The 25278-nt window shown below is 43.2% G+C and overlaps 3 protein-coding genes across 3 annotated transcripts in view; 2 read left to right on the top strand and 1 right to left on the bottom strand.

Moving 5' to 3' along the window:
• Positions 1-4985: 4985 nt before the first annotated feature.
• Positions 4986-11691, top strand: ciita (class II, major histocompatibility complex, transactivator; the record flags this gene model as incomplete). Its single annotated transcript, XM_080856591.1, has 13 exons — positions 4986-5151; positions 5433-5546; positions 5963-6175; positions 6464-6532; positions 6651-8361; positions 8633-8812; positions 8967-9029; positions 9196-9276; positions 9568-9651; positions 9795-9878; positions 10204-10287; positions 10376-10459; positions 10706-11691. 13 exons carry the CDS (start codon positions 4986-4988, stop codon positions 10785-10787), a joined length of 3015 nt encoding a protein of 1004 aa, XP_080712717.1. The 3' UTR covers positions 10788-11691.
• A 224-nt stretch (positions 11692-11915) lies between these two features.
• Positions 11916-14351, bottom strand: dexi (Dexi homolog (mouse)). Its single transcript, XM_080857202.1, has 2 exons — positions 13205-14351; positions 11916-13075 (listed from the first exon to the last, which is right to left on the bottom strand). The coding sequence occupies exon 1, from the start codon at positions 13637-13639 to the stop codon at positions 13370-13372; it is 270 nt and encodes an 89-aa protein (XP_080713328.1). The 5' UTR covers positions 13640-14351; the 3' UTR covers positions 11916-13075; positions 13205-13369.
• A 319-nt stretch (positions 14352-14670) lies between these two features.
• clec16a (C-type lectin domain containing 16A) overlaps positions 14671-25278 on the top strand; it is a 78950-nt gene continuing 68342 nt past the window's right edge. Inside the window, exons 1-7 of the mRNA XM_080856432.1 lie at positions 14671-14850; positions 15388-15516; positions 15674-15807; positions 15925-16073; positions 18493-18598; positions 22222-22345; positions 23368-23542. Coding sequence (XP_080712558.1) covers positions 14777-14850; positions 15388-15516; positions 15674-15807; positions 15925-16073; positions 18493-18598; positions 22222-22345; positions 23368-23542 — 891 coding nt within the window. The 5' untranslated portion in view covers positions 14671-14776. The remainder of the gene's footprint in view (positions 14851-15387; positions 15517-15673; positions 15808-15924; positions 16074-18492; positions 18599-22221; positions 22346-23367; positions 23543-25278) is intronic.

Below are 25278 nucleotides of genomic sequence, written 5' to 3' on the forward strand. Positions count from 1 at the left end.
GATTGAACTCAAGTCGCTGGATTTCTGAACCAGCGTCTTAGCCAAGTGAGCTAGTAGGACCCAATTAAAGGATGTTCCGAAAGTTCCGAAAACACAAGATCATTTTGGAGGCGAAAATCCAAAAACACAGGAGATAGAGGCAAAAGGCAAAAGGCAACAAACTCAGGAAACTGCGAAAAGTAGCTCATCATTTGTTGTAAATAATCTCACGTGATGCTACTCAGCCAATCAAATCTGTGCATTCCGATAAGCATCGCGACTTGAGCCAGAGGGATGAACACTCAGTGGAGAGACGAAACAAGCGACAGTAGTCCGAGAAATAATTGAGATAAAAGTAATTTTACATGGCGTGCTCTATGGTTACACACCTGCAGGAAACTCACAGAACAATAGGGGTTATGCGCAACATTCTCCCAACATTCTTCCGGGTTCTACAAAACGGGGTTAACTACTTCCGGCCGTCCGCTGCTGAGGTAAACATCTGTGAGTTTCTTCCTGGGCCTCAAAACCAGTGCCGGTTTAAATAAAAAATGCTCCGTCAAAATGTAATACTTCTCAGTAATTTACCGGTTATAGGTCCGGGTCCGGATAGGATAGGGTCCGGTCAGGACACGGGCCGCGGTCTGCCCTATTAGTGACCTCGGCTCTAGACAGAGTACAGTTTTCACTGGAACTACTTTCTTCTGAAAAAAGAGTCCCTATTTCTACAGTCTGTAGTCTGGTCTGTGGGCCCAACCTCACTGGTCGAGGGCTGCCCCTCCTCACAGATCCCAATTTAACCCCGACCGCAACGTAAGGGAGGTCACATGCTTCTCTTGATGGGGTGTGGCTAGAGGGAGCAGGTATATTCCCTGTATCATATGGCTTATTTGTTTCAGTCACTTGAGGGTGTTTTTTGTCAGTTAGATTGCAGTGATGGATAGGTAGATAGATAGAGAGAACAGATAACCCTCCTGCTGATAACCCCTAAGCAAACCACTTAACTGATTTTTCACATGTGGTGTAATGAAGGTACTTTCCTTTGTCACTAACTTCAAAACACTTTTTAAAGAAACTTCCCCATACAGACATGTCTAGTACTTTCATTTTCTGTTGGCCATAACCGTGTTTAGCAAAGAGTTGGGTTTGGCTGGGAGCCCACCAGAGCTGAGCTCCACTTCCTGACATTCAAATCACGCCTTGCCGGAGCTCATACATCGCTAGCATCACACAGCAGCACACAACTAGCTGCACACAACTAGCATCACACAACGAGCATCACACACCCGCAGGATCCATACTGTTTACGAACATAGATGAGCCAGAATTTTATGGACTCTTCCCTGGCCCAAGCTACATCTTTGCACAAAGTTTCATGAAAACCAGACTTACAGACAGACAGACAAAACTGCATCGATAACATTATCTCCTTGGCAGAGGTGATTCTATAATGACATCATCTGATGTGTCATTATGATTTTATGAGCCTTATTAAACTAAAGATGCTTAGTTGCTGTTCCTTCAGTAAAATGATTGGGACCAAAGTGGTTGTGTTCAGTATGGATCAGTACCGCCAGAGCTCATACATTCAGATTTTAAACAAAAGTCCAAATATTGTTTCCTCTTGAGAATCAGAATATGTTTTTCTTGCATATCAAGTGGGTTTAGTTTTTTCTCCTTAAATGCAGTAATATTAGCAGCTGTGGCTTTACTTCAAGCGTGGAATGAACCTAATCACTTAAGTAAATGTAAAGGAAGTCAGCCAAATAATGAATCAAATACAATTAATTTTAAATGTTGCTTCGTCCAAAATAGTAGAAGGTACACACATAGTACCTATTACACATATACATTTCATTTGAGACATCTGACTCTGAAATTTCACCAATATAGTGGAGCTGAATGGAATATTGTTTTCTGAAACTATGCAGTATTTATAGTAAATTTACAAAAAAACTGCAGCATCTCTTTCCAGAAACAGTGTCCAGTTACTCTAGACCTTCCAGTCTGTACCATTTTCACTGGAACTACTTTCTTTTGAAAAAAAGAGTCCCTATTTCTACTGTCTGCAGTCTGGTCTGTGGGCCTAACCTCACTGGTCTAGGGCTGTCCCTCCTCACATATCCCAATTTATCCCCAACTGCAACCTAATGGAGGTCACTTCGGTCTCTTTATGGGGTGTGGCTATCTGATAGAGCGAGCAGGTAATGATCAGTGCACAGCCCCTGATCAGGCATACAACTGTGATATTTTACACATGGGAGCACGGGTCTGCTAGATAAAGCTCCCTCCAGAAGCGACACTGGTGGGACCAGTAGCCTAACTGTCTGCAGCAACGCCATCATTGAGACAGGGCTGTTGTAGGGCAGCCTGACTGGTACAGACACTGGTGGGTAACACCATACATGACTTCCTGTTTCATAGAGGAAGCTTAGGCTTTCCTGCACCTTTGGGGGGTTGCAGGACGCAACCACCTGCAGATATATTTGTCGTTTGAAACCCACACATATCTGAACTGAACCCAGTGTGCAAGTGTTTGTACAACAATCGTTCTTAAAGAGACAACAATCTGCCATTTTTGAAGCATGTTGTTATAAGCAACTAGTACGGATATAATCTTCACAATTAATGTCCAGGGTATAAGGTCATGTGAAGGTCAGATTAACACACCCGTCATTTCAACGAGCTGCTCAGGCTATGCACTATGCGGTTCTGTGGGCTGGGTCATGAGAGTTATCGTTGGGGCTGGGAGGAAATACCAACTGACATGGAAACCCACAGCAGAACAGAAGTTCTCTGTGCTTCACATAATGTTATTTCTCCAACACAACGTTGCCTTACTGCTGCCTCAAGTCGCCATCTAGCCAAATCAGAGGCTGGGAGGAAATGCCAACTGAAAGATCGTTGGAGCTGAGGGGAAACGCCTCATGAAAATCAGCATGTTCTGACAGATTTCCCATGAAAACACCACTTTTATACTTATAATATACCAGATCTCTACTTTAGCACTGACATTAGTTGCAGTTGCGTGATTTTAGCAAAGAACTCGATGGAATGCTGATCTGATGGGGAGTGTGTCGGTTAATTCTCCGTAACAGACCAGAAGCACAGACAACACGCGACAACGGAGAGAGAGAAGTAGAGCTTAGGAGATATGGTCCTGAGTGCAATTTGTCTACTGTGTTGGCCTTGTCTTCAAAGGCTACAGTGTCTCCTCAATGCTCCTTGCACTGTTATCTCACCACACATGGCCTATGGAGTCTTCACATGGAAACCCATAGCAGAACAGAAGTTCTCTGTGCTTCACATAATGTTATTTCTCCAACACAACGCTGCCTTACTGCTGCCTCAAGTCGCCATCTAGCCAAAGCAGAGTCAAGTTCAAGTTCAAGTTCAAGTGTTTTTATTTGTCACATACAATAACATTAAGTGAAATGTAATAGGGTCTATGCTCCACACTGTGCAAAAATGAATCAAATATAAAATGAATGAATTAATTTACAGAGTCTGCTCTGTGCCAGAGTCACATGCACTAACTCCCACCACTTCCTCTTGTCTCTCTGCAGTGTATGGGCCATGTGCATTACCGATCAGCAGAGACTCTGATCATGCCTCTGGCCGCCAGAAGAATAAAGGTATTTCAAAAAAAAACTATGAGCACTCACACAATGGAAGGCCACTCTCCTCCTACACTTTTTTAGCACTGTTTTTACATAAATTATGGATGGTTTGTGATTTGTGAAATTATGTTAGATATGTTGCTGAAATCAGGGTTGGGCAGTAACTTGTTACATGTAACAGAGTTGTAGCGGAGATTACAGTTGTTAATCAAAATGTTGGTGAGGACACCTGGGTTATATCTGAATACATTATTTTCGGTAAAACACTTTAAAGCTTATACACAGAAGATTCATTCTGTTGCTGTGCATCTTTTTCGCCATCTAGACAGGCTCCACTCATTTGGCAGTTTGCACTCAAATTCTGAACGATCTTTTTGACTGGTTCTCTTGTTTGAAATTGCACAGCCGTCTGCCAATCTAAAAACAATCAAATGTGTTAAAATGTAATAGGTGGCTTTGATGAAGAAATTCAAATAGTTACATTACGCATTACATTTTTAACAGGGTAACTAGTGATATGTACCCTATTACAATATAATGCTAAGGTGACACATTGATTACTGGAGATATGCAAATTCAAGCTTAGTTCTACAATCATCTTTATACCAATGTCTGATATTGTTGTGTGAAATACAGTATTTAAGTATTTTCTCTCAACTATTTAGGTAACACATCACTGCACAAAAGGTCAAGATGTCGTAAATCCCAGTCCAAAGAAACAGGTAACCTGCGATTGCTATTCAAGCAATGGTCATGTTATTACATTACACAACAATCTGAAACTAAGCTCTTGTATTGTATTGGTCTTATCTTTCAGACGTTAGCTGTCCACCAAAAAGGTCAAAGAGAACCAAAGTCACACAAAAGGCCAAAAAAAACCCGTCTGTTAAATCACTGCGAGGTGAGATTAAAGCTGTGACCGTCTCTTTACCCATACATGACAAGGTGATTCAGAATGCGCTGTAATGTCAAGAAAAGATCTAAGGCTTTTTATATATTACCCTTTTGTGATACAGATAACCCTGAAAACATCGTCAAACATGTGGTCACCTTATCCAGACCCCGACAGTTTGTCCCTATCAGTCCTGCTGCCATTCCTCAGGTTGTGCCCATCACTGGCATCGCTAACTTTAACACTGCGGCTCTGCTTCCCCCTAGTGGTGGTAAGTGTAAATACCACGACTGCGTCAAAACTTCCATTTTTCCCCCTGCAGTATTTGGAGTGAGGATGTCCTTTATAGATGCTACTCACATAAACAGGAATATCCGCAGCAGAGTCATTTCTTAGAAATAAAAAATGGAAAGGGACAAAAACAGAAAGAACCTAGTGAAGACCAAATGTGATAAACATAAATTGGTATCCTTTCTGCGATAACTAATCATCTCATGAAAACCTTTTTGAAAATCTTAGCCTATCAGATCATCCAGACCCATGTGCTCAACCCTGCTACACCAGGATACAGGATACCTCAAGCAGAGCCCACTTACATCTTTGTTGCAGTACCCACCTCGCCTCGGAAGCCGATTCCACAAATTGTTCCCACCTCCCCCGGTAAGAGGATTGTTTTCTCCAATTTCTGACATAAAATAAGACTTATTCATCAGCACGTGTACCGCTGATCATTCACAATTTGAGAACATAAACAGTCAAAACAGAACAGTGGAATGCTTTTCCATTTTAACTGTGTCTGTCTGTCTGTGTCTGTCTTATATTTTGTGTAAGTACACTGAGAGCCACTTTACCTGGAGTCAAATCTCTTGTTTGTGCAAACTTAATTGGCCAAAAAACGTGATTCTTTTCTATTCTATTCTATTCTATTATTTTCTATTTAGTAAGTGGCACTGTGGCCCCTGAGCTCCTGCTGGTCAGCCCAGGAAGCTCCTTATCAGACAGCAGTAACAGAACCACAACCCCAGAACCTGCCGCCCTCTCATCTCCTACTACAGGTGAACACTAAACTTTATTCCCTGGGAAATTTCATGCTGTTTTATTGCACACAGGTGAATGTTAGGGTGAACGTGTTCATTATTGTGTGTGCATTTTGGGCTGACATTGTGTTTAGTTCAGCCTTCCCCCCTGTTCTCAGTGGCGATATAAATGCAAATATTCAGAACCGTCTAACTCATGTGATATACTATAAAATAAGCCTTGTTGGACTGCAGTAGATGGTTTGGTTCACAAATCCTGTATGTTAAAAATGTTCATTGGGCATTGTCAAAGAAGCAACCAAAGGCATTTCCGTAAGTTGTAGTCTGGCACGGGTTAGCAAAAATACTGACGGCCTTTCTTGCAGTTTGCCAGCATATTATGACAAACAGAAATGTGGATTGCATGTTCATTTAAACCGTCTGCCTCCTTTTCGCTCCTGGCTCAGTGTCTCCTCCAGAGCTCCTGGCTATGAGTCCTGGGAGCCCATTATCAGAACATAGTAACGGACCCACACCTGGGGAACCTGGGAGCCCATTATCAGAGCGTAGTAACGGACCCACACCTGGGGAACCTGGGAGCCCATCATCAGAACGTAGTAACGGAACCACACCTGGGGAACCTGTCACCGTCTCGTCTCCTACAATAGGTAAAGTCCCATCGCTTTATTGTCCAAGATGCCCGCTGGGTTACAACACAGTCAGATGTTACCCATGTTAGTTATTCTTGTGGATGTTGTGTTTAGTGAGGTTTAGTTGTGCTTAGAAGGGTTGAAGTGTGTTTAGAAGGGTTTAAGTGTGTTTGGTAGGGTTTAGGTGTGTTTAGTAGGGTTTAGGTGTATTTTGAAATAAACTTCTGTAAATAATACTGGCAGTGCCTAAGGACATTTTCGGTGAGGTCAAATTTTGATTAAACTTGATCATTGTTATTCTTACAGAGGGGAGCACTTGTGAATCAGCTGATGTTGCCACAAATCTCCAACCTGAGCGGGTTGAAGAGGAGCCTGGTAAGACTTTACCCTCTCTTTCCACGTGAAGTCATATGAAGAGACCTAACACTGATAATGACTTTATCAATGACTTAATGTCTGTTGTTCTGACTTTTTGTAATGCTTTACTTCATAGTGTGTGTTGCGAGCTACTTGCAGCATGTGAAGGCATGCATGAGAGAATCCTGCGGGGAGCTCGATAAGGACCGGAGCATGGAGTCCCACTACGTCGACGTCCACCTGCTCCAGAGGAAGGTACAGGTGAAGTCCGGGAAGAACGCCAACAAGTGCCTCGAGAAAGAGATGGTCTTCCTCAGTGACGCGGAGCGGAGGAAGGCCACACTGACCAGGAAGCAAGTGTTCAACGATGGCCAGATGAGGAAGAAGCAGGTAATCACACTCCTGGGCAAACCTGGGACGGGCAAGAGCACGTTTATCAAGCGGCTCTGCCTCGACTGGGCCAAGGGAGGCCTGCCGAGGTTCCGCTACGTCTTCTCGCTAAACTGCAAGACTTTGAATCTGACACAGCCCGACTACAGTCTGAGGAGGCTGCTCTTTGATCTACCCACGTCTCTTCACTGCGAAGACCCGGAGGCCGTGTTCCAACACTTGGTTTCCACTCCCAAAGAGGTTCTCGTTATTTTCGACAGCTTCGAGGACTTCAAAGACCACGAGGGGCTCCTCCACTCCCCCGCCACCTGCGCCAAGGCAGGGGGCTTCAGCATCAAGCAGCTCTTCTCAGGCCTCTTCTTGAAGCGCCTTCTCAAAGGGTGCACACTTTTCATTTCCACCAGACCCAGTGGTGTCTTAACCCCGCTGCTACGCAAAGTGGACAGCATTTTGGAGCTCCGCGGCTTCTCTCCCGTGGAGATCGACTTATACGCCTCGCGGTATTTCACGGACGTGCCGCGCGGTGCCGCCGCCCTGACTAAAATGAAGCTCCAAAAGTATGTTTACAGCCTGTGCTCCAATCCTCTGCTGTGTCGGTACACGTGCTTTCTGCTGGACTACCACTCGGACAACAAGCATTTCACCTTGCCCTCCACCCTCACAGGCCTGGCACTGAGAGTGCTCTCCCTGTGCCTTAAACTAACCTCGCAAACGCAAGACCAGGAGACGCCAGAGATTTCCCAGTTGTGTACGCTAGCGTGGGAGTTCCTCAGCACCCACACCTGCCTTGCGACAGACAAGCAACTGGGATCCACGGAGCTCAGGGACTATGGGCTTGCTGCAGAAATACTTGCTTCTCATACTGTGGGTAGCTCTGACGGCTCGGGTGAGACGATAAGCTTCTCTTTTGCTCATGCCCTCCTCCAAAACCTCCTGGCCTCTCTGCACCTGGTCCTGTCAGACAGTGTGAACGACAAGGCGCTGGTCAGCCAGACCATGGGGACCAGCAGGAGGAGGAGGCCTCAGGGGGAGTGGCTGGCCATGGTGCAGCAGTTCACCATGGGGCTCCTCTTCCAGAACTGCAAGCTCCAAGTGAGCAGCATCTTACACACCACCTCCAGCAGCAGCACCAACAGCACGGCCAAGAAAAAGGCCATGGAGGCCCACGTAGAGTCCCTCAAGTCTGGGGAGATGGCTCCGGGGAAGCTGCTGGAGCTGGTCCACTGCGTGTACGAAACGAGCAGCAAAAAGCTGATGAAGCACCTGGTGAAGAACCTTCCAGACACCATAAGTCTCTGCGGAGCTCAGCTGACTCCACCAGACGAGTACGTCTTCTGGCACCTACTGCAGAACACCAAGGCACTCAAGAGGCAGTTCTGCATTGACGTGCAGGACACAGGCATCACCCTCGGTGGTCTGAAAGAGCTTGTCGGGCTGGACTGCGTCACGTCCTACAGGTAAGGACTGATTGGATGTGTAAGGAATTTGATCAACCCTAATTATATATGCATTACAATCTTTGTAGGACTACAGAACAAAATTGGTGATGCAAAAGGGGTTAATTTTTTCAGTTTAATATCTAAATATAGAGCAAAACGTTTTTACCAAATCTATCAGTGTATAATATGATTTGATTGTATGATGCAAAACATTTTATTTTTTCAAATTGTCATATTGACATAATTTTCCTCCACAAAATAACTTTTCTAATGCTACCATGTAACCCAGGGCACCCTTGGCAGACACCATTGCCATGTTGGAAGAGCTGCAGCACAGTGGTGAGACAGACCTCCTGGGGAGTGCTATGAACAAGCTCACCCTTCACCCATTCAAGGCAACACAGGAAGACCACATCAACAACCTGGCTCTGCTCATTCAGATCCACCGAGACAGAAACTTGCCACACAGGTGACAAATCAAGATACTATATTCCTCTTTCAGTCACTTACTGAGTGCAACGTGCACTTATTTTAAGCTGAGCTGTACATGGCATTACATTCATTTTGTTGTTGCAATGTACCATTAACGGCCGCTGTCCATGTCACTGGTTGGTCTCTTTCAGATATTCTCCATCACTGGAAAACAATATACCAGCTGTCAGGGAACTCGAGAAGCTTGAATTTGAGTAAGTGGGATGTAATTGGTTTTAAAGTTAAAAAAAGAAAAGTCTAACCAACCTTTGGCTTGTGCCCACCTTTTTTTTAAACAAAATACTGAACTGGAGTGATTAGTTCCAAATCTTCTTCATATGTGGTGTCTTAACCTTGTTTGTGTGATCATGTTTTCTCCAGGCTGGGTCCCAACACTGGCCCTGTGATCTTCCCAAAGCTCGCCCTCATCCTACCCACTCTGGGAAGCCTGATTCATTTAGAGTGAGTGCTTTTAAGGACGGCCTTCATGCATCTTACTGTATGATTCATACTGTAGGCTGTGTACCAGTCTCTTCATTTGCTTATCAACATGTTATTGTCCCAAGAGCATAAATTGGCAAAACACTCCTAATTAGATTTCATGGGAGGGCATTCAGCTCATAGCAGCATTGAAACCCTCCAGCATGAGTGGTACCATTATTGATGATGAGTGGTACCATTATTGATGATGAGTGGTACCATTATTGATGATGAGTGGTACCATTATTGATGATGATGTTTCTTGTTTTTCAGCCTGGAGAAAAACATGATAGGAAACTCAGGAGCCGAACTGCTGGCTGATGTCTTGAATTCTTTATCGTCGCTGAAAATGCTGAAGTAAGCCCACTTTCATTGAATTGCTTTTGACAGGCTCCAAAAAACATTATATGATGATAGTCTCAGCTAGATGGAAGTCTGCCTGAACTTATTCTCTTTTGTGGATTGTTATATGAGTTAATGTCATCCCTTTTGTCAACTAGTCTGTCTCAGAACTCAATCGGAGATAGGGGGCTAGAGAAGCTTGCCCCGGCTCTCGCTGCCACGCCCTCTCTTCAAGGTCTCAGGTAGGGTCGACTTTTTAAATCTTTGAAATTGAAAACTAGTCAAATACACAGCAGAAAAGGTTAACATTTAGGCTGCTAGAGGAAGGCACTTCCACAGCCGTAGGCTCAGAAGCACACTGCTGGAATGCTGCCCTTGGTTGCACTCCAGGTCAATTTAGAGTGCAGCACTTTGCCAAAAGTTAACGTTCTATTTTACCATTTTGAGTTGCGGATTCTAGAACAGTTCACAGTTCTCTCTTTAATTGTGGTTACTTTTAATATTCAGGATGAGGCCAGAATCTCAGGTTCAGTTCATCCAAAAGCATATCCTTCTCTCTTTTAATAGTCTGTACAATAACCTGATTGGAGAAGGTGGAGCAGAGAGACTTGCTTTGGTCCTACCGGAGATGCGCTCCCTGATAGACCTTGAGTAAGTATAATTAACCTGCTGTGCAAATTACATTAAGTTAGATGGTCAGATGTCCCGAGGAATTCACTTTTGTTGTGTTGACATCCAGTGTGGGCTTTAACAACTTCGCTAATGTCGGGGCGCAGAAGCTGAGCGACAGCCTGAAATGTTGTCCTTGGATGAAGTCTCTTGGGTATTTAAAGTTTTATTTCTCAGTAAAAACTTTTCCACAGTATAAGACCATGTTTTATGCTCCTTGTAGTTAACTACACATACTTCCACAGGCATCAACAGTTAGTGTTATCATAGCAAGGAAAATTGCATTTACTCAACACACACACAACGTATTCCCCACATTGCTCAGATGATAATTTATTGCTCTGCTTCTGTTGCACATTGATGAAATGCTAAATTAAACAGCACTCTTCCTCTTTCAAAGGCTGTGGAACGCTTCCATAACGTACGGCAAACTCCAGCATCTGCACCAGCTGGATAAAAGGATAAGGATTCAACACCTTTAGATGGTAGTGAGAAGAATGAAGTCCAACAATGCTGCTAAACGCGTCTCAACACTATAGGGCTATACGAATGTTGTATACCCCATACAACCTGCTGCACCTTTTTTAAACATCTGTGAAAAAAAATACTTTCTGTCTGCACTAAGTCTTTTAAGGTCTGTTTTTTGCACTGCTCCTTTACATTTCGTAATAAAACTTGCTAACCCATCCGTTTGACACAGTCTGGCTTATTCTATCAGAACATTATGATTGCTGTGGTCATACAACATGGTGGCTACAGCATCCCTGTGTTGGTCAAATGCTGAAAATTAATTAAACTAGCAAAAGCAATTTTCCCACAATCCTCTCTAAAGACAATTTGTCCTTGTTCAATCTCTGATATTCTTAATATTAAGAGTGGCTGTCATCAGCAAACACTTTCTATTTGGCCAGTAACAGGGGAAAAACAAGTTTTTACCAATTATATATTGTCAGGGGAGATGGGTATTTCTCAAAGTCAAAGAAGGATCCTCGACGGCTGCATTTCAAGGATGCTATGTCACCGAATCCTGCCGAAGGACTGTTCAAATGTCAAGGATCCTTCGAATTCTACCAAGGGCAGAGTCCTTCGTTCAGAGGATTTTGAATGATGCAGTAAGAGTTCTTAAAGCACCCACAATTCTATGTTCATGTACCAGAGCCTGAAATTTGAAGGCTGGACATTTTCAATGACTCCCCAATGACTTGCCCCCATGCTAGACTGTTTCATTGTTTGTTCTCCGAAGGCTAGGAAGAAGTCTTACGTACCCGTCCGACCAAGAAAGCATCCTTGTCTTTAAGAAACAGCCTTTGTACAGATGGAATGAGTCATGTGACATTTTAGTATCATGTGACTGCCACCTATTTCTTGTCCAGGTAAAAAAAAAAATAAGTGAATATGGCTGCCCCCCCCCCCCCCCCTGCAAATTCTCTTAACCAATGACACTTCCAGGTCCATATTACACCTCCTTGATCATGGAGATGTAATAATGTAAGGTTGTGCTACACATCCCGTACTTGACCTTCATTCATTCTTTTCATCAGCTATGCAGTGACAGGTCTTCCTGTCTTGCTCAGTTCTGCAATGTATTTGTACAGAACATTGCAGGTAAGGCTCACGTACATGGCGCTACAATCACATACTCGTAGAACATTAGCAGGCTTCATACTGTGACCATGAAAACAGTCTCTAAAATAATAATAACCGTAACAATAATAATAATTCTAAAACGAATGAACTGCTTCCCAATTCCAGCCATGTCTGTGATTCATTTGTGTGCAACAGATGAAAAAGCTAAAATATGGCACTTTTAAGATCAATTCTGCTTGTCAGGAAACATAATGAAACACTGAACACTCTTTTTTTAATTTAAAAAAGTGTGACAACTTCACTTAGTGTCTTCCAGTTAAACAAGAAGAAAAAAAAACTGCAAAAAGTAGGCCTTTTGGGAAACAGAAGATGCATGCATTGATTGTCATAAATCTTACACTACTCTTTCAAGATATCAGTCTAAATAAACCACATAATAAATATATATTTATATATCTTAAATATGATGTATTTATCGTTCTGTAGAAAAAAAAATGTGCAGTGTATATCATTCTTAGAGGGTAGGAGGAAATGAAAGGAAAGCTTTGAACGTGTGATAAACATTTTTTGTTTCTTTTTCATAAAAACACAAAGATAATTCGTTTTTTTTGTTTAAACTGCCTGTGTTGTTTAGGACCAAGGGCATTAACAGCCACTTACCCTCGATCCCCAATTTCTGGTTTGGTAATTTGATACTGGCAGTTAATGACAAAGTTCAAATGTTGTCCATCTACTGTCATTTAATACCAGACCTGTACACATGACTGTTGTACACTTAAAATATGCGAATGATGACATAGTATAATTTCCCTACTCCATATACATAGCTTATCACCCATGGTGTTTATTGCTTTTTAGCTGAACATGCAGGTCAGAAATGGCAGGTAGAGATTTTAGATACTGTTATCTGAGATGCAACGGCAGGATTGAAAATCTTAAGTGCTGAAATGAAAACACTGCTGGACAAATTTTGCACAAAGAGGCTAAGCCTCTCATTTCTTCAAGTGCTGGGAATGAGAGGCAGGCCAGGCCTACGCTCTGTAAAGGAGTGTGTTGTATTGGCGTCTCAGCATACATATCCAGTCATGTTGTCCAGACAGCACATTTTCCAACCACAGAAGGACTGGTTTCCAACTGGATCAAGGCGTCCAACAGTTTCTCGAAGATCTTGAATCATGACATCCTGTCCAGAATAAACACAACACTGGCTAAGTACACAGCATCCATTCAAGAACAACCATCTTAAATATATCACCATAGAGGGGTCAGGGTTTTTGTTATCTCTTGACATAGTCTCAGTAAATTCACTTACTTGTTTAAAGAGAAGGGCCCTGTAGACGTTTTGCATTAAAAGGTTCCTGCGTTTTCTTTCGGCGTCACTGCACACACATCCGAAAAGATGTACCAAACCGTCATGTCCTCTCGACGAGTTAGGCAGAGCATCATTGACGAGCTTGTCCTGTGAGCTACAAGATGCTCACTCAAGGTACCCCTCGAAAACATCCAGCTCTGTGTCAGTGTCATAGGGGACAGAGCCTGGGTCCGACAGCACGCCCAAATCCACCAGTGCCTGGTCCATGTCCTCCGGCAGAAAAACTATCCCGACATTAAGGACTATGTATTCCATTAAAAAGGCATAATACAAGATCAAAACATTGACAAAGAACAGGCCCAGATAAAACATATATGGGAGCTCGTTAATCAGCGATTCAACTGAATCTAGCTGAGAAAAACTTGAGTATGTCATAGAATCCTGAGCGCACAATTGTTGGCTATTTGTGACCGGGCAGGGCAGTCTTGGAAACTCAACATTAAAAAGGCCATGCGACAGAGCAAAGTCTTTTCTGTTGTCCTATGTAGCTAATGATGGTGGTGATGTTGAGTCCATTTCGGGCATGGCTGCAGTGGTTGAGTCACCCGAACTCGCTAATGTGCGTTCGCTAACTAGCCTGCCTCAATAGGAGACCTGTCAGAACTCGCCAGTTTAGCTCTTGAAAAGACCAGCAGCTATCAGCATAAGAAAACAAATGTTACAAAATAATACTATGCACGGAGAGCACTGCTGCGGCAAACGCCGAACACAATGCATGCAGAACTCCACCTACAACATTACATGTGGAAAGGCTGTCATGACAGACCTGCGGAATTTGCACCACGCTTGATAGCAAGCAGGCTAGCTAACTAGCTGGGAGAGGACGGGCCTAGGTAACATTGGCCCAAACGTCCAAATTGGCCTCGTAACACCACTTCTTCTAAGTACTAATCCACAGCTACGATATTCCAAACCAGCTCGATCCGTTGTGGCACGAGAACAACATCACAAGACAAAAAATGATAAAAACTTCCACAGTCCCCTTCAACAACAATACTGCGATTAGAGGCCGTTTTAGTCCCGCCCTAAAACAGCTCTTATTTTGTCCAAGCAATGTTATTGTGTCCTATTATTGGTTGTTTGTAGTGTCAGTCTTAAAAGCACCTACCGCCCCGGTTTCCTTCACGACTGTTCCAAGGCCGGTTTAATGATTCTCTGTAACTTGAATGATGTAGTCGAACACAACAACACAACTATTAGTTTCAACTCGTTTAAACACACCTGTCACTGAACTACTGGAGTTTTTGTCCGTGGCTTCTTAACGCGCAATGTCAACAGGACGTGTTGCCTCTAGACTTAAAACTACAAGTCCCAACGTTCATAGTAGTTACGCAATCATTACTTCCGAACGTCAAGAGGGCAGATAACCAGAACCAGAGCTAGCTATCAGTGTTGCAATATCACAAGACAGCTTGCTTTCCCCATATACATCAATGTTGGTAGTTGTTGCCATGGACTGATCAACCCAATCAAGCTAATTGAAACTGTCCAACAAGCTTTACGCGTGCAAAGATGTTCGGTCGATCTAGTAGTTGGGTTGGACGACAGGCGAAATCCAAAAACATCCATTCACTGGACCATTTGAAGTAAGTAACGTTAGTTAGCTACATGCTAACATTAGGCTTGTCAATTCACTAGCCAGGTTAGAACATCAAATGCTTGCTAAAGTCAATGTAGTCCTTTATAAAGCTACCAAAAATAGCTAGCCAGTTACTAATGAAAGGTAAGCTTTATCATCAGTGTAGTTTAATGGCTAGCTAGGGAATTAGCAAGGTGATAGCTAGCTTTGAATGTGTGTTATGAACGGTATATCTAATGCTGGATGAAGCGGACGCAGGTCGCTAACACTAGCCGGATACGGTTGTCGTGCTAGCAAGTGTTCACAGTTTGCAGCTTGCTGCATATTAATTGGAACTAATTGAACGAAAGATAACCTTATTTAGGCATGTTGGACCTTTGCCACAGACCAGAACAGTTTTGTTGTTAAGTTAACATTTGCGTTTGAGCTTTGCTGATAAGACTGAGTGTTACACATTTCTTCATGATCCTAGACCTGTGCAGCAATGTAGACAACTCTGAAACCATGTAGCGGAACTGACACTCATTCCTCTTTCTGTCATTAGGTACATGTACCAAGTCCTCACAAAAAACACCACAGTAACGGATCACAACAGAAACCTTTTAGTAGAAACTATTCGTTCCATCACAGAAATCCTTATTTGGGGGGATCAAAATGACAGCTCCGTATTTGAGTAAGTCGGTATTTCTACATTAACCTCATAATATATATACTATATATAATAATTCATAAGGATATATATATAGAGAGTATGAGGTTATATAATATATATTACTTTCATATGAATTAAAGAGAAATGCTTGGAGTTAAACCATCATTTGTTTTTTCAGTTTCTTTTTGGAGAAGAATATGTTCGCCTTTTTTCTCAACATCTTGCGTCAGAAGTCTGGACGATATGTCTGTGTCCAGCTTCTACAGACGCTCAACATACTTTTTGAAAATATAAGCCATGAGACATCACTTTGTAAGTACTCCCATAACCACAGTGTAGGTTGACTGAAGAAGACCTAACGTTTATTGATACACTGATTCATTTTTACACTGTTCACTTCACTCATATTTTGTATTACTCTTTCCCCAGATTACTTACTTTCCAATAATCATGTGAATTCAATAATTGTCCACAAGTTTGACTTCTCGGATGAAGAGATCATGGCCTACTACATTTCCTTCTTGAAGACCTTGTCCCTGAAGTTAAATAATCATACAGTGCATTTTTTCTACAACGAGGTAAGGTGCTTGAGACCTTTGAGCAGTCACGAGACCAATGGAAATGTGATGTGTCTCAGATATTTGACCTTTGACCCCAGGAGTATTTTACTTTACCTGAGTTACCATAGAAAGCTTTTGAACACACTTTTATTATGAAGACACGTTATACATGTTATACCTCGATGCTCTCAGGAAGTGGCTTCTGGTGTGATGCTTATCACCATCCATGACAGAGATAAATGTGCTACATCGTCCTACTGCTGGATGTTACTAGTGCACACAGATAATATCAGTGTTCAGTTTGCTCAGACATCCAGGAAGCCAAGTAGTCACACGGTAACTATCTTCAACCCAGTTCTTCAGTGGCTGGCACTAATACTAGTCCCTTACATGGTTGTAATGCTTTGTTCCAAAGTCCCGAAAGCTGTGGTGTCTGGTCCTTTGTTGAGTGGCTCCTGTGTATAGGGGGGAGTTATTGGTGTACTGTAAATGGATGTGCTTGGAACGACGTGTCTTTGCTCTGTGACACCACCAGCTAATATTGGTTGGTGTCAGGACTAAAGACAGCCTGGGTGGAAGGATGTGCTCTCACGAGAGACCTGGTGCTGCAGACAGCCAATCATTGTCTTCTTTTGTCTATACAAATCTGATATCATATTATAATTACTGTAAAATAAATCAACTAGCCTACATCTGTAGATTATAAGTGTTCAGTGGTTGTTGGCACAACAAACTAATATTAAATGCACAGCCCTGTTGGGTTCGTGTTGTCTCATATGTGGTTAATGTGTACTTCCCTTCTTCGAGTTGATAGCCTTGATCACCACTGGTGACATGCAACTGTGTTGTGACTATAAACAGCGGTCCAACCTTAAGTCATGCATTTGTATTTATTCTCATCATATTGATTCAACATCTATTATATTATATGATCTGTTTAAACTTGTGGGCTGAAATGTAGGCTTTGTAGAGTAACAGAGACCAAACGTAGTAGTAGTAGTAGTATTAAAAGTAGTACTATAGTATAGAGTAGTAAAAGTAGTAGCAGTTGAGTAGGCCCAATAGTAGTAGAGTGTAAGAAGTATAGTAGGCCTACTGTAGAATGTGTGAAGGACCTAGAGCTCTAGTTTGGCGGCAAAAACTAATGGTGGAAACGGACTGTTGTGCCCGCCGCCCGGGCAGGTTATTTGTTGCCAGGCCATAAATCAAACTTAGCCCAAAGGCGTGGATTTTGCATATAGACATGGCAACACATTCTTCCTTGACAGGGAACATTTCAATGCATCAATTACAAACCATTACTGCCCAAGTTGGATTTGTCTATCTGCCAAAAAATATCATATGCCCTGTATTGGAAGAGTGGTGCGTCATGCCTACATGTTTTTGTATTAGCAAGGAAGCAGGATCAAACCTGTGTTATGGGTTAATCCAATTGATCTATCTTGGGATACATAAGGTAACCATATACAGTTGAACGGTCATGAAAAACCAGGCACAGTCATGGGATTTGTAAATACTAATTCCTAGGCCTGGAAGTTGAATTGTGACGTGTTCAAAAAACAGTGTCAGCCTGCGCTGCAGTTATAGTTTGGGTTTTTTCCACTGCACTTAAATGTGGAGAGATCATCAACGTTTTGGGCTATATTTGTAAAACGGTTTCAGTAAATGTTATTGTTTTGAACAATGGAACTAGCAATACGGTGTATTCCTTGTGAAACTGCCCAGAAACCATGGTGACATTGCCGTCTTCTTTCATTGTAATCTCTGACACGTTCATTTAAAGGAATTGCTTTGGTCTGCTTTAACAAAGCCTTTCACTAATTGACCTTGGCCTTCCTCCATCCACCTAGTGCCCGTGAGCACACCTTTACCGCTTGTGCAACAGTGCGCATGTGCTTCCGCTTCCCCCAGCCATTTTTTGCTGCCAAATCAGGTCCCCTAGAGTTAAAATGAAAGCAATAGCATTCAAACATTTAGCTTATAGAATATCCGAAACTTATGATCGATCATGTGAATAGAGCTTTAGTGTGAAGGTGTTAATAGCCGAGAAGTCTAGTGTCATAGTGGTCGAGTGAAGGTGTTAATGGCGGAGATGTCTAGTGTCATAGTGGTAGTATGTCGCTGTTAATGGGGAAGAAGTCTAGTGTCATAGTGGTAGTATGTCGCTGTTAATGGCGGAGAAGTCTAGTGTCATAGTGGTACTATGTCGCTGTTAATGGCGGAGAAGTCTAGTGTCATAGTGGTAGTATGTCGCTGTTAAAGGCGGAGAAGTCTATGTCATAGTGTTAGTATGTCGATGTTAATAGTGGAGAAGTCTAGTGTCATAGTGGTAGTATGTCGCTGTTAGGAGTCTGTCTGCTGCAGCCCCTGGTCTCTCTGAGTGGCTCGTCCTCGCTGGTGTGTTGACCTCCGACCTCTCTGTCTCCCATGCTTCCAGCACACTAATGATTTTGCCCTGTACACGGAGGCCATTAAGTTTTTCAACCACCCAGAGAGCATGGTCAGGATCGCGGTCCGGACTATCACTCTCAATGTGTACAAAGGTGAGTACAGGCACGGTCCCCTCTCTCCTCGTCCTCCTCCTCCTAGTGCTCTTCCTCCTGCTGCTCCGCTGTCAGTTAACTAGCCTGAGATGCATGGGCATGGCAACCTCGCTGTGATTGGCAGGAAGGACTGGTTGTCCACACACATACACACACACACACATACAGGCACGCACACTCACACACAGGCACACACACACACAGGCACGCACACATGCACACACAGACATGCGCACACACACACACACACACACACGCACACACACACACAGGCACACACACACACACAGGCACGCACACATGCACACACAGACATGCGCACACACACACACACACACACGCACACACACACACAGGTAAACACACAGGCACACACACAGGCACACAGACATGCACACACAGGCACACACACAAACACAGATGCGCATACACACTAACTTGCCCACTCACTCACGGGCACGCTCGCTCGCTGTGTCCTAACACCTTCCTCTCTGCTCTCTGAAATCCACCCAATCGAAGGTGTAGCTCTGTGTGTGGTGCAGGTCTACGATCTTGCTTCCTACTCTCCTAAGGAGATGCTTCTAGACTCCTCTTTCAGTGATCTGGCACCTGTTGTTCTGAGCGCTCTCTCTCTCTCTCTCTTGTTCTCTCACTAAGCCTACCTTCTACCTGGTCACAGCCTCTCTGGAAATACAGCTCTGGTTGAACACTTGCTGCTCTTGTTTGGCAGTAGTTGGCTTGTCAGTTTGCCTTTGTTCCTGCTCAACTTCCCACATGCAGAGATACCAAGCACCGCCTCAGTACATAGCATAAGCATAAGCATATGATAGAATACATTTGTTCATACCATGCCTTTGTAAATGTTGCTTTCCAACTGTATTTTTTTCATGGAGTAAGTGGTGTGGTGTGATATCTTAAATATACTAAAGAAGTCTTAAATTTGCTATGCCCTAAGTCACGTTATATTGGATTGTAGTTTGCATGAGCAGTTTTAGTTAGTTTTAGTGATAGTAGCTACACCAGTGGCATCTGTGCTGCCTGGCTGTTCTGAATAAAACTTCTCTGTTGGGGGCGGGCATGTTACCTGGAGTGGGTCTTCCTGCACAGTGGGTGTTCAGACTGCCAGTATGCCCTCTGGTGTTCTGGAGTAGCATTGTTTTTGCTGTCATCTGTAGGTCCAGGCCTGTAGGCTCCATTAGCTCAGTCCATTAACTCCTATTAACTCCATGTTTGTTCTTCCTCCTCCCTCTATGGTGACTCCTGTGTGCCTTATTCCAGTGTCATGTAAGTTGGTCCAATTCAATTCAGAACTTTTGTCAGTACCTTTTTTTCTCTCTTTTTTTTTAGTTTACAGTTATTTTCAGTCTCTGAACATAAACCTGTTCCCTTCTTGTGTAAAGTCATGCTGCACGTTTCTCTTGTCTTGTTTCCCCTTCCGTATGGTAATTGCATCCGTAATCCGACTGCGTAAACACAACATTAAAAAAAACCTGCTACGCACACCCTTGAGTTTAACCCTAAGGTGTCCATGACCTTATAAGGCTGAGGCTCTCTCACTCTAACCATGGCGACTCAGCCAAGTGTGGATGTTGTCCACAAAGATACTGGAGATTCTGGTTCACAAAAGCACCGTCCTGGCTGGAGTCCCTACCATTGACATATATACATAGACACTCCATTGGTCCTTGGCTCGTGTGTCAACTGGCCGCCATCTTGGGGAGGTGATGACTTGCCTGTAAACAAACGCAAGTGAATGGTGGAGCTGCATGCTCCCACAGCTCATTCTGTTTACAGGCAAGTCATCACCTCCCAAAGATGGCGGCGAGTTGGCACGTTGCAGCAACGTTCTGAAGCAGACAATGGGGCGTCTATGTATATATGTCTATGGTCCCTACCCTCCCTACCGTCAGTCTAATGCACCCTAGATGTAAGCACTCTTCCTCTGTCTAGTCCTCCACGTGGAGATGCTCACTGTAGTTATTAACATTAGAGCTAGACAAACTAATGCTGTATTAGAGAACCAACAAGCAACTTCCCAGGGCACTCGGAAGCTGTGTGAGTGAATTAGTTTCACAGCAAAAGACATTCAAGCTTTATTCATTTAATTCGATACAGTGGCTTGCGAAAGTCATCACAATTTTCACAGTTACAAAGCACTTACAAGATGCTTACACGTTTTCCCACTCAGTATTTTTATTGCAAACATGTACGCTCCAGTTTATTCCCAAAGGCAAAATAAGCTATTTATCTGCAATCATGAAAAATAAATAAATAATTAAAAGGGAAAACATACTGCTTGCATAAATATTCAAATCCCTGTGCTACAGAGATGCCATTAAGTTCATCATAGCTGATCGTAATTAGGCACTACCTATTAGTGGTTAAAGTAGAGAATTGCTTCAGTCAATGAAAGTCACTCTGTCTAAGAACCTTCATGTTGTGAAATAACAGGAAATGGAAGTCTAAACTAAAGAGACAAGGTGATCTAAATTCTTAAGTGAGGAAAAGACCGCAGGAAAATATGGAAGTGTTTTAGTGTCCAGTTGAGAGCCATTGGCTCCATAAGAGGACAGTGGAGGTTGCATCACAACCACCCAGATGCTGTGTAGGAAAGGCTGTCTCCAAAACCAAGCATCCGAGAAAGATATCAACTGCTGAGGGAGGCAACTATAGTCCAGCCATAACCCCGAGAAATCTACAGTTCAGTGGCTTGATTTGAGGTGCAGGTGTAGGAATCCACAAGAGACGTCCATAACACTGGACTCTGTGAAGAGAGATCCTATCAATGGACTCTGTTGGAGGCTGGCAGAAAGAAGCCACTGTTTTAGAAGAGCCACATTAAAACATGTCTGGATGTTGCTAAAGATATGGGGATTTTTTTTAATGATTATATGAGACTAAAATAGAGCTTTTTGACCAACCCTCAAAGCGCTAGATGTGGTGTAAATCTAACACAGCCAATGCCTCAGGAAACACCACACCAGCCGTGAAATATGGTTGTGGTAACATCCTGTGGGGATATTTCTCATCTGCAGTAACTTAAAAGTTTTTTAGAATTGAAGGGAGAATAACAGGAAATAAATTCTGCACAGTTTGACAGGAAAACGTGTTGCAGTTTGTTTTAAGGCTGCAAGTAGAACAATTACCCACAAGGCCGAATTGAATACTTTCGCAAGCCACAGTATTTTGTTATCAAAGGAACAACCCATTGATTTGCAAGCAGACCACTACATTACTTGTAAGTTCAAATGATGGTCTGGATTTAAATTAGTTTTCACATGTTGCTTGTCTGGTTTTTATTTGTTTCATAAGCATAACATGTGCTACTCTACACTCTTTAAAATGTGCTAACTCTCCCCCACCTGATAAATAAATTGCACTGCTCGTGTATAAAACTCCTCACTCCCTAATATTACCTCTTTAATAACACAAGATCACCATTAACTTCCCAATAAATGCTCTCTGCCATTCTCTCAAACCAATGTTCCAAGAATTAGCACCAGCCTTCTGGATCTTTTCTTTTCTCTTGGGTTACTGTCTCTCTGTCTCACTTTCTGTGTCCAAACTGAAGCGTGTGTAATTGTGGTTAACTCTGGCTAACTGTGGTCGCCCTGCCCCTGTAGTGGACAACCAGCACATGCTCCACTACATTCGGGACAAGACCGCAGTTCCCTACTTCTCCAACCTCGTCTGGTTCATCGGGAGTCACGTCATCGAGCTGGACAAGTGTGTGCAGACGGATGAGGAGTAAGTCTCTCCACGTGTGTTTTTATTTTATTTTTATTTGTTCCGTTTACGACTGTAGTTCGCAGCAGTTTGGCTGCCCCACTTTTCTCTGGTTGCTAATGTGATCTTCTCAAGTCGCAATTCTGTTTTTCTCCAGTAGGAGGCAGTCTTTGATCAGTATTGGGCCTGGAAAGCATAGTGTAATACTCAATACTAGCAGCATTGGTGCTGGTTTACAAGGCAAATTCAACAGCCACCCTATTCTATGTGTCATATCCGAAGATAACCCTATCATCATCATCACAGCCATAACACCACACATTGCTAATGCCACCAGATACCATAAGTGGTAAAATGATGATTGAGGGTGTGACCTCCAACCTTCATAATTCTGTAATGTCTGTCAACCTTCAACTTTAATCTGAATTCTTAGCAAGGTGTGGGAAGAAACTTCCTTTATAACAATGATGTCATCATCTAGTTTTTAACATGCGTGGGGTAATGACCACGCAATGTTGCAAGAAAAAGGTGGGTGAACTCATTGGAATTTCCTGGATTCTTCAATCATACATGATAGTGTCTTACTCTAAATTACACAATCTCTCTAAACCAACAGCACTTGAAAGAGCTATTGGGTGTCATGAATACTACATGTAAAATTCCAGAAAATCGCGGGGTTCATGAACTGTTTTCTTGTGACTGTAGTCTTTGTCAGTTCTCACCTTATATTCAGTACGTCTCACATTGTATGGGAGTTAGTCATCACAGGAATGTCAACACAGCCTTTGGGTCTGTAGCACAGTCTCTCCACAGTACTGCTTATTTTGGGTAAAAGGTCAAGTATTGACTGAACTGTTTTTTTTTTTTTTTCATAATTTTTTTTATTGATAATATAAAGGTAGAGATACGAAAGAAGTACAAGTTTTACATTTTAGAACAATACAAAAACATACACAAAACCAAAACAGGACAGTTACCCCTCCCCCCCCACCCCATGGCGACCAAGATTAACTGTTGAACTGGTTTGACTGCTCGGGTTGCAGGCACAAGAACCGAGGGAAGCTGAGCGACCTTGTTGCCGAGCACTTGGACCACTTGCATTACCTGAACGACATCCTCACCATCAACTGCGAGTTCCTCAACGAAGTGCTTACCGACCACCTGCTCAACCGCCTCTTCCTGCCCCTCTACGTCTACTCCCTGGTGGGTCAGGAACAGGTGAGACCGCCCCTCCCACCCAGTCCCCCCCGCTTGTTCATTGTATTGTAGACCCTCACATACCATCATGCACCCACACATGCATTGGGGCAATTGTTGCCGTTAGCTTAGCCGCAGTTTTGAGTTGAACACCGTTTTAAATGGGCATGTTGTTGAAGAAGTCACATGGCTTCATAAACCCCATTGCTGTGTCATCGGTACCTGAGGTAAAACTAACTGCTCGTGACCCGAGCTGCTGTGTTCAGGTCAGCCACTAGAGGTCTCTTTTGTGTGTGTATTTGCATGAACACTGAGGTGATTTAAGGAGAGACTCAACTAGTTAATTTGCAGAATGACACCTACCTCACATCCTACACACAAACTGCAGGGATATTTTGTTAATGTCTGCCCCCATGTAGGCCTTTGGCACCAGTTATTGTGTTAAATACAAGCAATATAGTCTCTCTACGTTTTATAGTTTAAAAAGGCTTTATTCTTCTTGATGACCTGCTCACCAAATTTTGCGGTGCATTTATTGCTATTGCAACGGAGTGAAATAAAGTGAACGTGCAGGGGAGGCAAAACACACGTTATACCATATCCAACAGTGTGACTGTCTTTCTATAATACAGGGCAGGACATCCGGTTATTAATTGGATGTTTGTTTAGTGTCATGGATTTGCATCCTATTTCCAACATTCCTTTTCCCGTCAGTGATTTGCCTACTCCCTCGTGACATCCCTAAGTCAACACAGTGACATGGAATACAATTGGAATGTGTGTGCTTTTTAACAGCTTTAAAAAACTGGGGCGCAACAATGACGTTTAATATGGAGAATGGCCTCTGTGCCATTGCCATACCAGGGTCTGTAGGCATATAACTGCGCTATGTACATTTCTAGAAGCCCCCCGAGTATTAGTCCGGCAGAGAGTATTACTCGGGCGTCTTCCAGAAATGTAAATAGCGCAGTAATATGCCTACAGATGTCCCTCTGCTCCTCCTGGTTTGGCATAACTATGTAGCTTGAGTGGAGGGCAGCAAAAGCCACCGGCCACCTTATGTAGGATCCGGCAGCTGTGCTTTATCATATTGCCATCACGTCGTGGCAGAGAACTCTATACACTACTGGCAGGGGCATGATCCCTCTCCCTCTGGACCGCAGATGACCCTCTAACATGTGGATAAGCCGCCCTGACTGCTGTTTTGGACCGCGGCACCGTTGTCACCATTGTCAGAATTGCTTTTCGTTGAACCTTCGAAAGGGGTTACAAAGTAGTCCGTACCTTCGAAAGGGGTTACAAAGTAGTCTGTATCTTCGAAAGGGGTTACAAAGTAGTCCGTATCTTCGAAAGGGGTTACAAAGTAGTCCGTACCTTCTGCTGATAATTCATGCAGCCTACACTCTGCACTGACACGGTCGTTAGGACCTCCATTACAGCTACTGAGGAGCCCGCTTAATGCCTGTTTAAAACGCCACACCCTGCACTGAAGCTCCTGATTCCAACTATCAATAGTACCAGAATTAATCTCAATTAGCTCACTCAGAATTCTACAAAATTGGTGAATTCAAATGATCAATTAAGAAACACCGAATCGCATAAACACTTGGATAACACCACTGTTATCTAGTTAGCCCGACATTCCGAAGGCTTGTTGAATGGATAGTTTCGATATGAGCCTCTAAATTGCCAGTTGTCATTCTCAGAAAGTATTGTAAACAGGAGTGCAAACAGGAGTGTTGCCAAGCCTTTGTCAG

The sequence above is a fragment of the Sprattus sprattus genome (assembly GCF_963457725.1).
Source record: "Sprattus sprattus genome assembly, chromosome: 18".
Taxonomy (NCBI): domain Eukaryota; kingdom Metazoa; phylum Chordata; class Actinopteri; order Clupeiformes; family Clupeidae; genus Sprattus; species Sprattus sprattus.

What these genes read in the sequence shown, in the direction of transcription:
- dexi (XM_080857202.1), bottom strand. Translation starts at nt 13,639, where the DNA reads ATGACATACTCAAGTTTTTCTCAGCTAGATTCAGTTGAATCGCTGATT.